Source organism: Dermacentor albipictus, chromosome 6 (genome assembly GCF_038994185.2).
Source record: "Dermacentor albipictus isolate Rhodes 1998 colony chromosome 6, USDA_Dalb.pri_finalv2, whole genome shotgun sequence".
NCBI classification, from domain to species: Eukaryota; Metazoa; Arthropoda; class Arachnida; order Ixodida; family Ixodidae; genus Dermacentor; species Dermacentor albipictus.
The window spans coordinates 41,264,472-41,284,016 of NC_091826.1; the positions used below are offsets into that span (position 1 = coordinate 41,264,472).

Below are 19,545 nucleotides of genomic sequence, written 5' to 3' on the forward strand. Positions count from 1 at the left end.
CGAACGTAATACGCACATTCAAATTTTAACCTCTTATGGTCGTCCTGTTGTCACGGTTGCACAACACACAAAATCTGACCTCATAAATCCCCGCTGGAAGCCTAAACTAGATAAGTCCTGATTTTGAAGTGACGATGTGGCATAGAGCGAAAACAGAGTCAGCGTATCTCGACCTGTCTGACTCAGAAACCAACGCTTCGCGCATGTGAATTCCAACGAAAGTGAACACTCCAACAAGCTCATGCTGATACGTGCAATCAAAGACGTATGTTGAACCCACAATCTCGTCGATACCGACGGATTTTCAGGTCCGTAAGTACAATATGGCTCACCTGCCAAGTCTCAATTTATTCAGTGTGAAAACATTCTAAGGCATTGTTTGGGTTGAATTCAAGTTTGTGCTGAGCTTTTGGGACTAGGTGACCTGTAGTCAGGACGCCGCTGCTAAAGTCAAGGTGCGTGGCAACTACAGTGGTGGGCGGAGTACATATCTTGCGCGCAAGAGTAACTGACCATCCCTTCAAGTTGGAGGGACGTGTGTGAAGCCGCGAAGCAAGTGAACGAGGAAGGCGCCTGCATGCAAAGAAAATCGCGTGCCGGGTAAAGTACGAGGGTGCGATTGCGTGACAAAGCAGCGCCACCTAGAGGACGGTGTAGGTAACCTTGAGCGAAGTGGAGATGGAAACACGAGGCGAAGCGTCGCGGAGGATGATGGTAGATGGACGCGCGCTGCGCTGACCTCGTCTGGCAGTTGCTAGATTTTCTTTACGATGCCTGCGTATCGCGTTCCTCTCGTGATAACATCGTCCCGCTGCCCCGTACGCTGTGTGTTCGAGGGAATGCGTGCGACGGTGGGTCGACCTTGGCGGCTCAATCTCGCGTTGGCAAAGGTAAGAAGCGCGTCGTATTCCGTCACGCACATGTTACCCGAGCAGCGAAAGGAGGGGGAGGGGCGTTGTACTTCAACAGCGAGTGGTCGCGCGGGCTTTATCTTGAAAGCGGTACCCTTTAGGGGCACAGTCTACGTAATCCCACGAGTATGTGCTCACCGATAAGTGTCTGCTGAAGCGATAGACAGAACGAACGTCACTTCGCTCGCTGTTGCTGCCGCGATTCCTCACACCAGCGTTTTGCCGGCGAGTGTCCGGGGTGATCGAGGGTGAAGCGGTCATGTTTGCGTGTACGCGCTGACGCGATGCTGGCTGATTACATAGTATGTGAATGTTAAAAATGGCGTGTTCTACTCCGGCGGCTGCTTCGTATGGTGCAGCGCTGTTAACATGGCATTGAATACGATCCGTGGTGCGGACAGTGTTAGCGTCAAGGTGCACCGAAATCCAATAGCGTCGTGTGCACTGTAGAACCCATACGCGTGCTCGTCACCTGCGTTCGCGAAGGATAACATTACCGTAACTTTTCCTATATTCAGTCTTTAGGATGCGAGCTGAACGTTATACTCGTGTCAAAGAGGCACAAGATGTTCTGTGTCGCGTTACTTATTTTTCAGCTTTGCGTGTACGTGGTGGGCACATCGAGTGCAGCATGCAGAGGCCGAAAATAACTCACTCTTTGATAACTTATGACTTAGCTAATGAATGAAAACCAAGTTAATTCTTGTTGACTCCTATTAACGTTGTGTGGCCTGTTTGTGAATTAGTGTTTTCATTTCATTTGTGTACCATGTCAGTCTGTCATGCTGCAGCAAATAATGGACTATACATACGACTTCAGCTTAGGGTAAGTTCGGCATTCCGCGACCAAGAGATGTACATGCGAACCCGCTAGCACCTCGTTGAAAATTGTGTACTACATTATAGACAACGGTGTGTCTTATACGTGAACTTTTTTTGTAAACGAGGCTGCTTTGGGCACGAAGTGCGTCTTATGCAAATGTGCGAATTATGTACAGGAAAATGCAGCATGTTCTTACTTTAGAGCAAGCGCAACAAATTGAGCAAAAGAAGATATGTTCGCCGGAATAGCCTTCGCAATTACACATAAAATTTCAAACAACAGACATAATAAAATAATTATGGGGTTTCACATGCCAAAACCACTTTGATTATGAGGCACGCCGTAGTGGAGGACTCCGGAGATTTCGACCACCTGGGGTTCTTTAACGTGCACCTAAATCTAAGTACACGGGTGTTGTTCGCATTTCGCCCCCATCGAAATGCGGCCGCCGTGGCTGGGATTCGATCCCGCAACCTCGTGCTCAGCAGCCCAACACCATAGTCACTGAGCAACCGCGGCAGGTAAACAACAGACAAGCAAGAGCTTCAAGTGGATGTATTATGTGTGTAGTTTGTGTGTATTATGTCGTATCAACAATGCCTAATTTGTAAGATTCTCAAAAGAGGTGATGCTACGAGGAATTACTGCTGTACCAACGCGGATTGTATTATCCAAAGGAAACGGATTAATGTTCCAAAGACGAACGCTTGAAACGACGTCAATAAATATTTACTTCACTTCGGTGAAACAAAAAGTCAAAAGCAATGTTATTGCTCATATATTGAAAGGTTGCGCCAACGCTCACGAAAATCTTCAACCTAAAAAAACTAGAGTGCAGTTTACGAATAAACTTGCTCAATAAGAAAACCAGCTATAGTAATTACTAAAGTGTAAGCGGAAAAATTTAATCAAGTAAGGTACACTTTACTGAATATGGTTGTATTGCTCAAAGGGTACTGAAAATGCCCTGCTTACAAGTCATAGGTGCATGTGAGAGTGTGTACATTATAACAGTTTTTGTGTGCTTCAGATTTCGAAATTGTGGCCGGGTTTGTGACCGCCACTTGTGACCCGGCCACTTTACACATAATCTACCCGGACGTCTACCCAGACGATGCGTGCCCCTCGTGCGGGGTCACGGCGACACTCGCACACGTGCTCTGGGAGTGCAGAAACTCTCCGCCCGACTCTACCTCCGACAGGTGGGAGAAGACCCTAAGAAGCCCGCTCCTGCAAGACCAGCAATGGGCCGTCCAGCAGGCTCGCGCAGCGGCCGCCAGGTATTCACTGTCGGTCCCTGCGTGGGAGACGCCCACTGCGCACTGACGTGCGTCCTGCAGGACTTTTATTAAAGTTTTTCCAATCCAATCCAATTTCGAAATTGTGATAAAGTGTTATGCACTGCGCATGCAAGTATTTCCAGGAACTTTCAACAATTTTCGAATAAAAAAGATAATTCTGTAAAAAAGAAAATTGCCTTGTACAATCACTGTATATATATATATATATGGTTTCTTTCTGGCACAATGGGAGTAATACAAGGTGCAGAAAAGAAGGGCAAACTTAATGGATAGGATAAGCGTAGCATACGCAGCATACAAATGACTGTATTAAAGACTTAAATTGAGGAGAATTGCGGACAGTGGTCCATGAGATCCCGCGTGGTTTCCAAAGTATTTTATTCTATGCGCTGTCATCGTGCTTAGGTGAAGAAACGTGAAAACCTCCCGCTGTTAACGCAAATACCGAGGCGGTGGAAACACTCCGTTTGTTAGGCACACGGTAAAGATTTTCACTTTGTTCTGCGTCTGGTGAACGCATATAGGAAAGAAGCGACGGAAATTTGAGAGTCGCCTTTACGTGTAAACCATACGCTTAAAGCGCACAAGTTTAACGTTTTGTGGCTTTAGTTGGTACAGCAGCCTCTCAAGTGCTAAATGAATCAATTTCCCTTTTGCGTTTGTTAGGTCAACACCGAAATGAATTATGAGGACGGGAAATGTTCGACGATAAAATGGTATGCCAACGTTTCTGAAAACAACAAAATGATGCATGGCCTTACAGATACGCTTTTCCTAATCACAGAGGACGTGTGGCCAAACGTCGTACGATCGAGTATGTCAGCAAAGATGTGCTTCCTGTGTTACTCTTTAGTTATCTTGAGTAATTTATGCAGTCTGCGTCGCGACTCACCCTTGGTTAACTTAACTGTATAAAAGTGTTCAACTATTCACTACAAGCATCCATGAATCAGAGGTTGTAATTTCAATGAGAGACGATAAAAATTCCAAGCGTCAAGCATTAGGGCGCATGCAAATGAACTTTTAGTTTTGTATTCCCCTGCTTTCTTCTCTAGTGATCCTTCAATCGGCGGTTTCAGTAACCCGGCACAGAAAGTTATAACAATGTTTTCTGCACTCAATGTTGGTGTTCCTCTGTTGGGTTCATATTTAGCGCTCACAGTGCGTACACTGTACTTGTCAGGTGTCTTTACCAGGGCCAAAAAAAAAACGCCTTCCAAAGTTTTTTGAACGGTAGGTACTTATTATGTCATGCTTGATAAAGCAAACTACACGTAGGCTCCTCGTTGACTCTGATAAAACAAATCACTATATTATTCTATAAAGGAAAAGGTAGCATTGAAAAAGTTCCATTTAAGCATTGTGCAGCTACATTACAATAAAAGTACACGTTGGTCATTCGTGCATGTCGCTTATCCTTTCAAACTGCTCAGTATTTCTTTCATCTTACTGATTTGAAACGTTCTCTTTTTTTTATCATACTTCCCTTCTAAATTTTAATTTCGAGCTACAACCTAAGGAGCTTGGGTAGCATGTCACAAATTTCTCTAGAGAAACACCTTCAGTTTCATTTAAATCCTTTGACACTTCTACTCGAAAAGTCAGGACTACCAAAAACGATCAACTTCAGAAGATCTATAGATGAAATATGAGGATATCCTAAGGAAAAGAAAGTAAATTAGACAGAGCTCAACATAGAGTATATCTAACCAGAAGTAGGCTAAATTTGTAAAGCTGGTGAGTCACGTCTATTTTTTTTTTCGTTTTCAGGTATCACAATTTTTTTCGTTTTTCATTTTCCAGAAGCCTGCGGAAAAAGCCCTAACTTCTTGGAAGTTGTCCCTCCACTTCATTAATCTCGCTTGTGTAGGTGCTCTACACGTTACAGGTAACAACCCAGCAGAACTTTCCCCCGGAGTCACTGCAAATGTACCGATAGGAGCATCGACGTCACACATGTTTTAGGCAAGTAGCAAAAGTTATTTAGCTTCAGCACATATAAAGACACTGGATAAAGCAAAGTGACCCATTCATGTAGTTTTCCAGCGAGGGAAGGCGGTTAACGCCGGTAGACATAAAAAAGCAGGAGGCAGTCAACCACTAGCAGTTGCCGCTGAGAAAACTCATCAAACATTTTACACACTATGCATCACAATACATAAGCCTAGGCAGGCTGGTCCTGTCCGGTGAACCAGAACACTTTTTAAAGTCTTGAAATTAATTCACAACCTATGAGCCGCCCGTATACAATCTCCGTGTGAGCTCATGTCAGTGGTGGCGTTGAAACTTGGTCGCGTTTATCACAGGGTAAAAATATGGCCGCTCATTTCCGGGCCGTACGCTGGTCAGGTCCTCGCCCCGGTCCTTTCTGGCCGCGAGCTCGGCGACGCTCAGGATGGGGGCCTCCGGGGGCACGAAGGCGGACGTTCCGAACAGAACCGAGCGCGCCATCTCTCCAAAGGCATTGTCGACATCTCGGATGTTCGCTTCGTTAAACGCAGCTCCGTGCAACGCATCGAATGGCATATACCATCGGAAGCGTGACAGAAGGTGTATGGCGAAAGCGTTCCGCCAATACGGGTAGGCGTGTGGCTCGTACAGGACGTCCAGCATGTCCTCTCCGGTTTCCAGGCCATAGTGCATTCGATGGACGAGATGCGGATGCGGTTGGAACAGAACTTTGGCGGGCACTTCACCCGCGTTGTAATACCAAAGTGAGTCATTCAACCTGCGCCATGGAAAGTAGGACCGCTGAAGTGATAATGCTGGCCTGCGTCTCTACGTGCTTCGCAACAAACTTGTTAGAGACTGTTGCGACGCATCTGCGGAGATTTGCGCCTCCAGACTGCCACGCACTACCCCTTGGTTTAATAGTATTAGCACCCGAATAATAATGTAATATTACCCGAAGCGAATTTAATTTAATTTAATTTAATTTAATTTAAGCTGCTAGAACACATCATCTGTAAACACATAACCGATTTTCTTGAGGAGAACCACGTTATCGATAACCGACAGCATGGGTTCCGTCGCGGTCTTTCCACTATTACTCAACTGATTGCAACTGTCCACGACCTGGCAGCAGCATTAGATAGGAAAAGTCAAGTCGATATCATTTTTCTTGATTTCGAGAAGGCGTTCGACCGCGTATCACATCATAAGTTACTGTTAAAATTAAAACCCATATTAAAACACGATTGCCTTCTCTCGTGGATTGAAGCCTATCTTTCGCACAGGCGTCAAAGTGTAGTTGTCGATGGTGTCCTTTCTGATGCGGTCCCAGTGGATTCCGGTATTCCGCAAGGCTCTGTTCTAGGTCCCCTTTTCTTTCTAGTATTCATTAACGACATTGCTGAAAACATACATGTTAAACTGCGATTGTTCGCTGATGATTGTATAATTTATCAAGAAATTTCTAGTCCTAACGATCAACTTCTTTTAAGCGATTCGCTATCTACAATTGAAAACTGGTGCTCGACGTGGCAAATGACTGTGAATTTGAAAAAGACCGTAGCAATGACTGTCACACGGAAAAAGAATCCCTTAAGTTTTACATATCGCATAGCCAACAAACCTCTCTTAGTCGTAAATACCTTTAAATACTTAGGAATTCACATAACCTCTGATCTTCGATGGAATGCACATATCTCGTATATCGAAAAAAAAGCCCTAAGACAACTGCATTACTTGAGGAGAACACTAGCTCAATCTACTCAGGAAATAAAGCTTTTAGCCTATAAAACCTATGTACGACCGCTATTAGAATATGCTGCGGCAGTATGGGATCCCTGGACCGAAAGTAACAAAGCGAAACTAGAAAATGTCCAACGCAAGGCAGTCAGGTTCATATTTAATTGTTACAGCTGGAGTATAAGCCCAACAGCCCTGCTGCACACCGCAGGACTCGAACAGTTGGACATCCGACGTCACCGCGAACGACTAAAATTATTTTACTTATATTGTCATAATACAATAAAACTAGAGGAAGGCATTCTAGTTGAGCCCATTTCCCACCGCCCTACGCGTTCCTATCATTCCAAAAAAGTCGGCGCAATTTTGTGCAAAACAAATGTTTTTAAATACTCATTTTTCCCCCGTACCATTGTTCAATGGAACGATCTGCCTGGAAACGTGGTCAGTTCCGAAACGGTTATCTTGTTTTTACAAGCCCTGAGTGAACAATAGGGCACACATGCAATTCGTTTTGAATCGAGTGTTTTTTTTTTATTCTACTGTGTTTTGCACTCCAGCCGAGTCTCGTTGTTTTGTTGCAATGTACGATTTCTTTGTTCCTGTTACTTATGTACCCCACTCCTGCCTAAGGCTTGTAATACAGGCCGGCAGTATTTGCTAAATAAATAAATAAATAAATAAAAAATTAAATATGAAATACTTCTCGAATAACTCGGGAAATAAAAACAGTCACCTTCCCTCAGAAATTTAAAACTATGATCACAATGTAGATTATTCAAAACGTTAACAAGCTTCTGTCATTACATTGCACATTATGAAATGTGGTTTACTTAAAGTACAAATCGAGCATTAGGCACAAATTATCAGCACAATTGTTAGTTCCGAGGACGCACGAATGATCGTGGTTAACCTGGAAGCGTCCACGTCTATGGGTGCAGTAATGGTGGAGACTATGACCATTGGTGTTAAGGCAAAGGCAGTAAAGGCACTTTCAATTAGGGTAGAGGTAATGAAGCCACTCGAACGAGCGACCTTTAAATGGAGCATACAAGTCACATGAAGTAACAACGCTTTCGAATGAGAATGTCAATGAACTTCTCGAATATCTCGTGATCACCCAGGCTTTCGCCTTCGTCGCCCTTAGCGTATGCTAAGGTGACTGCAAACCTCCTTTTTAACGCGACAGCGTTAATAGCTGGTGTCGCAGAAACGCCGATGTCTTCTGTGTCGGCGTCCGCAGCGTTGGCCGTGAGCGACAAATAACGGCAGGCACTTTGTAAATAAAAAGCAACTTCCAAGATGGGCTGGGTGGGAATCGAACCAATGTCTCCGGAGTGTGATACGGAGACGCTACCACTCAGCCACGAGTTCGATGCTTCGAAGCCGTACAAACACGCCTCTAGTGAATGCGGTGTTGCCTTGGAAACGAGCCGTGGAAAGTTGTACTGCGGTGTATATCGGCAATTATGAACATGTAACTTACAGAAGTCGCAATTACGCGAGTAGCGAAGTGCGTTTCCGCTACATTTATTCTGCGCTTTCCACACACGCAGAGTCATCTTGCGGCAAACACAGAAGACCCCCCCTCCTCTCCATGTACGGCGCTGCCCCGACAAATGGCGCGCCGCGCGCGCATTGGGGCTGTGCGAGGACCGGTGCGAGGCTGGTCGCGGCCCGGACTCTCTCTCCCCTGACGACGCTTCGCCTTGCTCTCTCACGGGTTGCAGAGTCAAGCGTCCTTCCTTTCTTTAGTTAAGCGGGTCGGCAGCAGTGTCATGCACAGTTCCAACTCTCGCCTGTCACAGGCAGTGTAGGCTCCCGTTTGCAGCAAGCTCTACTGCGGCTGAGCTCGCGGGGCTGCACCTGGCTGCCGACCTCCTTGCTGAGCACCTTCCCCAGCAGCCGGTGGCGGTGGTGTGCGACTCCAAGCCAGCGCTCCAGGCCCTCGTCAACCCTCGGCGGGCATGACTTACAGTGGTGCTGCTGCTTGCCAAGTTAACGGCTCTAGCCACCACCGGAGTCCCAATATCCTTCCACTGGCTGCCCTCGCATTTCGGGGTAGCCGGTAACGAGGAGGCGGATACCTACGGCAAAGCTGCCCATCATGATTGAGTCCCGGTTACCAGAGCGGTAGCGGCTTCGGACTACACGAGACATCGGCTACGGTGCCTGCTCACCTCCATTCACCCGGACCCCCGAGTGGCTAGTGGCAGGGCCCCCAAGCCACTTCCAGAGAACGGCCTCTCCAGAAGAGAACGATGCACACTCCTGCGCTTGCGGACTGGCTGCACCTGGACTGCGGCCCGGCTGTACGCCAAGGGCCGCGCCACGTCGCCTGCCTGCAATGGGTGCGGGGAGCCCGAGACTCTGGAGCACCTTCTCTGTGCTTGCCCATCCTTGGCGAAGGAACGCTCCTCAGTGATCAACACCTACAGACGCCACGGCCTTCCAGCGGCCACAGAGACTGACCTGCTGTTCCCAGTGTGTCCACAGCTCCCTGCGCTGCGAAGCCTGCTGGAGTTTATATGTTCCACGGGAATAGACACCCTATAACCGCCCGCTACAACGCTGGCAACTTTACTGAGGACTGCCACCTGTGGGGCATAGTGTAATTTATTAGGCCACATCCTCCCTCTTTCTCTATCATCTTTCACTAGCCATTCCCACTCCCCTGATGACGCTTCGCCGTGCTCCCTGACGGGTTGCAGAACCAAGCATCGTTCCTTTCCTTTGATCACTATCATCCTTTCTTTAGATTACTATCTGTCTAGCTCTCTGCCCGTGCCGATCACGACGTTTGGCTGGCGTGCATCATTTCCCCCTCCGAGACACCGAGTTCTTAGGGTTCGTTGTGCTTGCTCAGGCGCACGTTTCGTTGCTGCGCCGAACGCTGCGTTGATCGACGCTCACCGCGTCCGATGCGGGGCGCCTCGTAAATGATGGCTGCCCCGTAGCCCATTGTCTTACACCCCTTGGCGGGTCGACGGGAACGCTGTCAAGTTCCACTCTTGAAGGCGAAGCTTAAGCGTCCTCCAATGTTTCTTTGGTCGCTTCGAAGATATTGCTGAAAAGTACATTGCTTCGTACAACCATTGTTTATGTTATTTTCCGGGATATGCATTTCTTGCGACCATGTTTTTTTAGTCTTACATAGTTGTAAGAACTCTTGCCAAATGTACCTGCGAGAAGATGGCAGAATATTTGAAATAAAACACAATTTTAGATAACTACGTGCGTGGTCAAGAATGTTACACTCGCAAAGGCTCCGCCATGTTGGAATTCGCATTGTGGCATGTGCGATTATTCACACATATGCAGAAATAAACTTATAATATTCTACAGCTACTTCCATATTAATGCAACAATAAGCATCTGCACTTGATTTTTGCATAGATTTTATGTGCGCTTCATTCATTATTTCTTTCCTAAAAAGACCCAATATTTTTCTTCTCCTTTATTTAATTATGTGTGTGTGTGAGAGAGTAAGTGTGTGGACCCCCAAGCTAGCTAACTTATCGACTGCCTAAGCCTTTCCACATTGGGTTCTTCTCTGAATCGCCTCTTGTCATCCATGCCTGCTGTTGATTCACACTGAGAACTCAACTTCACCTGCACCGTACCATAGAAGACAACCCTCTTAAATACCAGGAGCCTTCATTGCTCCACCTCAATATACAATCGTGTTGCGTATGTTTTTTTTTTCGCTACGTTAGCGCTTAAGTTGGACATTCGTCTGGTAAACTAGCAAACATCAAATTGCTGGATCATGGCGGCGCGTGAGCGGTTTCCGCTTCGATGCATGAGCGCTGTGCAGTAGCCTGTTTTTCCCTTTCTCCGGAGTCGGTTATGTTGGCTGTAGGCTCCTATACTAGGGCGATTCTATTCGCTCCGAACCATCGAACCCGCTTCTCAGGGGAGAAAGTAGTATCCGTAGTAGTAAAGTAGTACAGCTGTACCATCCGACTTACCGGCGGTAGGTGTCTAGGTAGAGACGAAGGAAGCGCGAATTCTTGTGAAAGAACATCACCATGTTTCCCATGATGACTCCGTTCTCAAAGTTGAGGCTTGCCTCGTATCGCAAGAAGCGTCGCAGGGATTGAATCACGAACACGTCTTTGTCGCAGTAGTATCCTCCGTAGCGCATAAGGGCTCTCAGACGGAGCACGTCAGTAGCGTGGTGAGATACCTGCGTGAGAAATGCAGGTGTAGAGCACAGAATTTGGCATCGATTTCAGCCCTACACTGTGTCACATTCAAAAAGTAAGTCACATTTAGTCGGCAGTGCCTCGGGTACCATTCAGGCACTCATGTAGATAATGTAATGGGGTGTACTGAACAGTTCAGATGGTAGCGTCTCTTCGTAACCGAGAAAGTAGATGACGCATAGCAGGAACAGCTGCTTACCCTAACGGCTCACACTCGTGCTAAGCACTCGCGATCCGGCTGGCCCATTACTTGCACTGCAGGCATGGAACAGACAACCTCAGTGGCCTTGTCCTTGTGCTACTCTTTCCTCATTACAATTACCCCCGGTGCAAAAGCGCACCCATCCTTGCGACGTACGACGTAGACACGAGCGGGTCATAAAATTGTTTCAGGCGGGGAACGTGAACAACATCCCGTCCACGGCGGCACTTATCGGATGTAGGTGTCAGCGACTCCATGACATATTTCAACGGAGAGGTTCGTTCGACGATGCGGTATGGTCCATCATACGGCGAGAGATGTTTGGTCGATAGTCCTGGCGTGGACAACAAGTGAAGTGTGCCGGGAGCGAAGTTCGGATTCGTAGCGTCGCCATCCCGGTTGGCTTTTTGCCGTTGTTGGTCGGCGGAGGTGAACTTTCGGGCTAATTGACGGCATTCCTCGGCGTATCGGGCGATGGCTGAAACGGGAGCCCAATCTGACGTGTCTGGTTTATAAAGCAAAACCGTATCCACGGTAAGGGAAGGATTGCGACCGTAAAGAAGAAAGTATGGAGAAAATCCTGTAGTACTTTGTGCAGCCGTACTATATGCGTACGTGCCAAAGGAAGGATGGTGTCCCAGTTTGTATGCTCCGATGAAACGTACATGGGGACCATATCACCAGGAGTGCGACGGAAATGCTCCATAAGCCCGTTAGTTTGAAGATGGTACGCCGTAGTAGTCCGATGAACTATGCAGCATTCAGCAAGCAGAGCTTGAACCTCCTGAGAAAAAAACACATGGCCTCTATCCCTCAGCAGGCCCCGTGGTGGGCCATGAGGAAAACTGAAACGATGGAGGAGAAAGGATGAAGCGTCACTGGTGGTCGCTGCAGGTAGAGCAGCAGTTTCAGCATAGCATGTAAGGTAATCAACTGTGACTATAATCCATCATTTGCAAGCGGGTGTTAGTTGTAGCGGACCGTACAGGTCGATTCCCACATGGTCGAAGGCACGAGCAGGGCACGGAAGTGGCGGCAATAAAACGTGGCCCGGATGAGGCGGATATTTGCGGCGCTGGCATTGCTCGCACGAGCGGACATACTTTAGGACAAAAGCAAACATTCCTCACCTGTAGTAACGTTGCCGCATGCATTTATACGTCTTCAATACGCCTGCGTGTGCACATTGTGGGTCAGTAGGAAACGATGCGCAAATGTCGGAACGAAAAGTCCTAGGGATAACCAGGAGCCGCTTGCGAGTATTGGGCTGGTAGTTGCGTCGATACAAGAGGTTATCTCGGACAGCAAAATGGGTAGCCTGATGACGCAGGGAACGGGAGATGGGATATGCAGGCGAGCCAATAAGAGGTCCAAAATAGAGGCCACCCAAGGATCCTTGCGCTGTTCTGATGTGAAAGTGTCGATGTCGACCGAGGATACCGCATCAGTGGGGGAGAGGGAGTCGTGTCGGCTGGCAGCGGAGAGAGGCACAGAGCGTCAGCGTCAGTGAGCTTGCGACTTGAGCGGTAGATGACGTGTATGTCGTATTCTTGAATGCGGAGAGTCCAGCGGGCAAGGCGTCCATACGGGTCTTTTAAAGAGTATAACCAACAAAGGGCGTGATGGCCAGTAACCACATTGAAAGGCCTGCCGTATGAATAAGGGCGAAACTTCCCGAGTGCCAAAACGATGGCCAGGCATTCTTTTTCTGTGACGCTGTAATTACGTTCCGCTTTGGTCAGCGCACGACTGGCGTAAGCCAGTCGTGCGCTGACCAGGAGATGGCGTAACCAGGAGATGGCGTAAGGTCACGGACGTGGTGTCGCATTCAGTAGACCAGGAGGATGGGTCGTTGGCGCCACTTAGGAGTTGTGTCAGCGGTAATATAATCGAGGCAAAATTGCGAACGTAGGGTCATAAGGAAGAACAGAGGCCGACGAAGGTGCGAAGTTCTTTGAGTGTCTTAGGTTTAGGAAACTCTCCCACAGCGCGAAGTTTTGATGTGTCGGGGCAAATGCCGTCTTGTGAGAAGACGTGACCTACAATCATGAGCTTGTGTGCGGGGAACTGAAACTTCTTCAAGTTCAGTTGCAGGACTGCGCTGGTCAAGGACGTCAGCACTTGCCAAAGGCGAAGAAGATGCGTGCTGAAATCAGAGGCGAACACAAGGATGTCGCTGAGGCAGCATAAACACGTGCTCCATTTTAGGCCGCTCATGATATTGTCCATCATTCGTTCAAACGTAGCAAGCGCATTGCATAGGCCAAATGGCATCACATTAAATCCGTATAAACCTTCTGGAGTAATGAATGCTGTTTTAGGGCGACTAACTGCTGACATCGGGACCTGCCAGTAGCCCCAGCATAAATCCAACGAAGAGAAGAATTCAGCGCCTAGCAAGCTGTCCTGAGCGTCGTCAATGCGCGGTAGATGGTAGATGTCTTTTCGCGTTATCTTATTAAGACGGCGATAGTTAACGCAGAACCGAATGGAAACATCTTTCGTTTTCTGACGAGAACCACCAGTGCTGCCCATGGGCTACTGGAAGGTCAAATGACGGCGCGCTGAAGCATGTCGTCCACGTGCTCACTGATCACCTGAAGCTCCTTGGGGGAGACGCGGTACGGACGATGCCGCCATGGCGCGTTTGAGCCAGTGTCGATGTGGTGGCTGACAGATGTCGTGCGACCCAGAGTACGCTCAGTGACATCAATAGAAGAACGGAACTGGGCAAAGTGGAGAAGCTGGGAGCGCTGCTCGGAAGTAGGGTCATCTGCAATGAAAGGCGTGAATAAATTAGGGGATGGCGGAGAAGAAGTGGAAAGGGCATGGAAGTCAGTGAGCTCTGCATACGAAGCATCCGGCACGTCGGTTATAAACATGTCGTCAAGAGGCTGAACACGGCCATGTACTGTAGGAAGCGGAGTGGAGACAACGATGGAGTTGAAACAAGCTGAAATGTCAAGTGTGGTGAAAAGGAGCGGAACGTCTTTGTGGGTTATGAGGAGTTCCGAAGGAGTGAAGAGGACAACACCTTCAGAGACGGCACCGCAGAAGACGGGGTCAACGGCAGACGAGTACGGAGGTATGGCGATGTCTTCCCGAAGGACTAGGTTAAAGGGAAGAGCTGTGGCGCCGACAAGGCGCACGTCACACAGAGGCGATAATTCGACTTCAGCACGGGTACAATTGATTACGGCATTACTTCGCGAAAGAAAGTCCTACCCAAGTATCGCGTCGTGGTAGCAGGACAGCAGAACCACAACCTCCACAATGTTGAGAACGCCCTGAATAACAACTCTAGCTGTGCATCCTGCTGAGAGAGAGAGAGAAGGAGATTCTTGATGGGCTGTAGTGGTTGGGCGCTTGCTGTGCGAGGAGAAAACCCATAAAGTGGCGCCGTAACTTCTCGTAAAGCGCTAGAGCGGCGTTCATTTAGGATGGACACGGCTGCTCTAGTAGTAATTAGCGCATAGGTAGGGACGCCGCCAACAGTAAGGTCGACAACTATGGAGCACGACAATCGAGGACTTGTACAGATCGATGGCGACGCAGTTGCTGCCTCCTGAACTGCGGTGCTTAGTGTTGCTCTTGCGTGGGTGAAGGGAGCCTACGCATGGGGGACAACTAGCGGCCACACGTGGAAGGTGGACGACGTGTGAGTACCGGGCGCTCGGCTGGTGGCCTGTTCGACTGCCGACTAAAATAAGTGTCGTGGAAAGCTTGCTGGTCGGCGTAAGAAGGCGACTGCACAAACCCCCAGAGTGCAACATGCGGCGGCGGCAGAGTCGTGCAACATGGCCGTGAATACCGCAGGCATAACATATGGGCCTGTTGTCTTGCGTGCGCCAAGGATTAGCAAGAGCAGGAGCAGGTCATTGAACGGGATGATGAAAGGGTGGTAGCGACCGTGAATGCAGCGCAACGAGTGGTTGACGAGGAGGATGCGCGGTGAGGAATGCGTACGTAAGTGGCGCGGCGACAGGGTACTGCTGATGCTGCATTGGTAGAGCCTCGGCAACTTGGTCTTTAATACCACCCTACAGCGTAGGGGCGACGTGTGTAGGAGGTTGTTGCGGCATCGGCTGCTGTTCCGGTAGCTCCGCGAAGGGTGGTAGAGGAAGCTGACGTCCAACTTCCGCCGGTGGGAAAGCTAAAATTCGTGTGAGCAGGGCCGAGCGATCAGAGAAGACTATCATGGAAGAGATGGCCTCTTCAGTCACTGAGGGGCGCCTGGTCAAATCGCGCTGCCTCCTCAACTCGTCGTAGCTTTGGCACAATTTGTGAGCTCAGCTACGGTGCGAGGACTCTTTGTCATCGCCGATGGCCCTGAAAATGTCATCGGCGATGCCCTTCAATATGAAATGAAATGAAAGTTTATTTTCCATCTTGTAAGGTACAGATCTTGTAAGATACAGATGGAGGGGTGGAGGAAAAAAAGCTGTCCATTGAACAGCTTGACAAGTCCCCCATCCCTCATTTGGGCAGAGGCAGCATCACATTCTTTCATTCAAATATACGCATTATACCGTACATACATAATTTTGCACATCATATACATTAGTCAAGAAGTCACGAAGATCATCAAAAAAAATATACATATAATGGTCATAGAAGTATTACAAATCAATCGCGTACATCAGCCGGAGCTCATTGAGAGAGGAAGAGAACAGATTGAAACCAACCGAATTGTAATAGTTTAGGAGTGTGGGTAATGTATACCTCAGACACTGTTTCCCATAGTTTGAGCGTGGTGTCGGTACTGCCCAGTCTTCGAAGTATCTTGTGCTATATAGTGGTGGTCTAGTTTGTAGTTGGGCGAGTTTATGTAGATTAAAAATTTTCCTATGTGCTTCAAATATGTGCTTGAATTTGTCATTTTCGGGCATAGAAGCATCCAAACGTTTGCATAGGTCATGAACCTCTTCAATATACCAGGTGAATGTATCACCGGGTTGCTGCGCTCGCTCTCGTACCCACTGCTCGGCGCGCAACTTGGGGATGGTGGGGCAACCGAAATCTTCAGCGAAACTCGTCTTCAACGCAGACCAGGACTGAAAGTCGGCTTCGTGATTCTTAAACCACATATGAGCCACTCTCGCAAGGTAGAAGATGACGGCATTTAACTTGGCGGTATCGTTAGATTGATTGTACAAGCTCACCCGCTCGTAGTTAGACAACCAGTCATTGACGTCCTGCTCATCCGTACCACTGAAAACCGCTGGATGGCTTTGCGGGACAGCGCCAGAGCAGGCAATGAAGAGTGGCGGTGACGTCGGCTTGGGAGAGTCAGGCATGACGGGAGGCAGAGTCTGAGACCGGAGTTATGAGGTGTAGATGTTTTCGCAAACCCCGCACCTTTAAGCAATTGTATTTGGGGTGTATTGAACAGTTCACATGGAGCGTCCGTTCGTATCCGAGAAAGCAGGTGACGAAGAGCCGGAACAGCTGGTTGCCCCAACTTCTCACACTCGTCCTAAGCACTGCCCATCCGGCAAGACCACTGGTTGCAGTGCAGGCATGGAACAGACGACCTCGCTGGCCTTATCCTTGTGCTCTTCTTCATCATTACAATAATATTGCTTAGCCTGGGGGCATGTTTAGCCACAGAATTTCATGTTTGGCATCAACGCTATAAGTTCCAACATGTAGTATAGCTATAAGTCAGGCTCAGCATAATTTCCTATGCGGTTTCTAATATTGCGCATTCCAACATGCTCTAGCGGCAGAATGAGGCGCTGAATGGCTTGTACGTTTGCTAAAGGGTAGTTTGGGTAATCTATAGCAAGAACGTACACCGTTTTGTGCCAACACGTCCTCCTACAGCACATTGAGTAATATTGAAATATTTAGAGGAACCTAAACTACCATATATTCAAGTGCTCTTGAGAATATCGTCCATGCACTTAGTAATTTTTAGTCTTCATCTGTAGTGCTACCTATGTAGACAATCCTGTCAGTCACCTTAGAGTATTTCACATAGAAGGTGCTTCTTTAAGGATATGCAGAATCTTCATGAAAAGGATGCAGGCGCAACAAACGGGGTATCTTGCAAAGGAGTTTCTATACGAGGGAGACATAAGTTGCTCCTAATAGTGTGAGTTTCATAAGCATATTTTAAAGAAACGCGTAAATGACTTTGATGAGTACGAAACGCAATGTTTCTGCGAGAAAAAGCCGTTTTCTGTGAATACCTTATCAAAAAACAAATATGTTTTCTAAGTATCGGTAGGAAAGAGATTCTACGCGCCCGACTAGACGTCCTGAATGAAAGCCACTTTCCTTCCGTGGCCAGAAAAGCGTCCCGAACTGTTCCGGACGTCTCGAAACAACCAAAAAAGCTTTTCCACACGAACGAATAATTGAATAGAATAATTAATTTTGTGAATGCAACATGTGTAATCCAGTACAACGATTAACAGGATTGAGATCATTACGAGCCAGTCGCAAAATCAAACGCAATATGCTGCATATGAGTATGCTAAAACCAAGCGCTCTGGATTGATCCCAAGCCATCATCATCATCATCAGCCTAGTTACGCCCACTGCAGGGCAAAGGCCTCTCCCATACTTCTCCAATTACCCCGGTCATGTACTAATTCTGGCCATGTTGTCCCTGCAAACGTCCTAATGTCATCCGCCCACCTAACCTTCTGCCGCCCCCTGCTACGCTTCCCTTCCCTTGGAATCCAGTCCGTAACCCTAAGTGACCATCGGTTATCTTCCCTCCTCATTACATGTCTGGCCCATGCCCATTTCTTTTTCTTGATTTCAACTAAGATGTCGTTTACCCGCGTTTGTTGCCTCACGCAATCTGCTCTTTTCTTATCCCTTAACGTTACACCCATCATTCTTCTTTCCATAGCTCGTTGCGTCGTCCTCAATTTCAGCAGAACCCTTTTCGTAAGCCTCCAGGTTTCTGCCGCATATGTGAGTACTGGTAACACACAGCTGTTATACACTTTCCTTTTGAGGGATAGTGGCAACCTGCTGTTCATGATTTGAGAATGCCTGCCAAACGCACCCCAACCCATTCTTACTCTTCTGGTTATTTCAGTCTCATGATCCGGATCCGTGGTCACTACCTGCCCTAAGTAGATGTATTCCCTTACCACTTCCAGTGCTTCGCTACCTATCGTAAAGTGCTGTTCTCTTTCGAGACTGTTAAACAATACTTTAGTTTTCTGCAGATTAATTTTCAGACCCACCCTTCTGCATTGCCTCTCCAGGTCAGTGAGCATGCATTACAATTGGTCTCCTGAGTTACTAAGCAAGTCAATATCATCAGCGAATTGCAAGTTACTAAGGTATTCCCCGTTAACCCTTATGCCTAATTCTTCCCAGTCCAGGTGTCTGAATATCTCCTGTAAACATGCTGTGAATAGCATTGGAGATATCGTATCTCCCTGTCTGACGCCTTTCTCTATAGGGATTTTGTTGCTTTCTTTGTGGAGGACTACGGTGGCTGTGGAGCCGCTATAGATATCTTCCAGTATTTTTACATATGGCTCATCTACACCCTGATTCCGTAATGCCTCCATGACTGCTGAGGTTTGGACTGAATCAAACGCTTTCTCATAATCAATGAAAGCTATATATAAGGGTTGGCTATAATCTGCACATTTCTCTATCACTTGATTGATATTGACAGTGTGAATGTGGTCTATTGTTGAGTAGCCTTTACGGAATCCTGCCTGGTCCTTTGGTTGACAGAAGTCTAAGGTGTTCCTGATTCTATTTGCGATTACCTTAGTAAATACTTTGTAGGCAACGGACAGTAAGCTGATCGGTCTATAATTTTTCAAGTCTTTGGCGTCCCCTTTCTTATGGATTAGGATTATGTTAGCGTTCTTCCAAGATTCCGGTACGCTCGAGGTTATGAGGCATTGCGTATACAGGGTGGCCAGTTTCTCTCGAACAATCTGACCACCATCCTTCAACAAATCTGCAGTTACCTGATCCTCCCCAGCTACCTTCCCCCTTTGCATAGCTCCTAAGGCTTTCTTTACTTCTTCTGGCGTTACCTGTGGGATCTCGAATTCCTCTAGGCTATTTTCTCTTCAACTATCCTCGTGGGTGCCACTGGTACTGTATAAGTCTCTATAGAACTCCTCAGCCACGTGAACTATCTCATCCATATTAGTAACGATATCGCCGGTTTTGTCTCTTAACGCACACATCTGATTATTACCTATTCCTAGATTCTTCCTCACTGTTTTTAGGCTTCTTCCGTTCCTGAGAGCCCGTTCAATTCTATCCATATTATAGCTCCTGATGTCCGCTGTCTTACGCTTGTTGATTAACTTCGAAAGTTCTGCCAGTTCTATTCTAGCTGTAGGGTTAGAGGTTTTCATACATTGGCGTTTCTTGATGAGATCTTTCGTTTCCTGCGATAGCTTACTGGTTTCCT

At 47.6% G+C, this 19,545-nt stretch overlaps 1 protein-coding gene across 1 annotated transcript in view; it reads right to left on the reverse strand.

Annotated features, from left to right (window-relative positions):
* Window positions 1-5,047: 5,047 nt before the first annotated feature.
* The window catches only part of LOC135920746 (uncharacterized), a 29,667-nt gene continuing 15,169 nt past the window's right edge, over window positions 5,048-19,545 (reverse strand). Inside the window, exons 4-5 of the mRNA XM_070540395.1 lie at window positions 10,697-10,914; window positions 5,048-5,763 (exon numbers count right to left, since the gene is read on the reverse strand). Of these exons, the coding sequence (XP_070396496.1) occupies window positions 5,304-5,763; window positions 10,697-10,914 (678 nt within the window). The 3' untranslated portion in view covers window positions 5,048-5,303. The remainder of the gene's footprint in view (window positions 5,764-10,696; window positions 10,915-19,545) is intronic.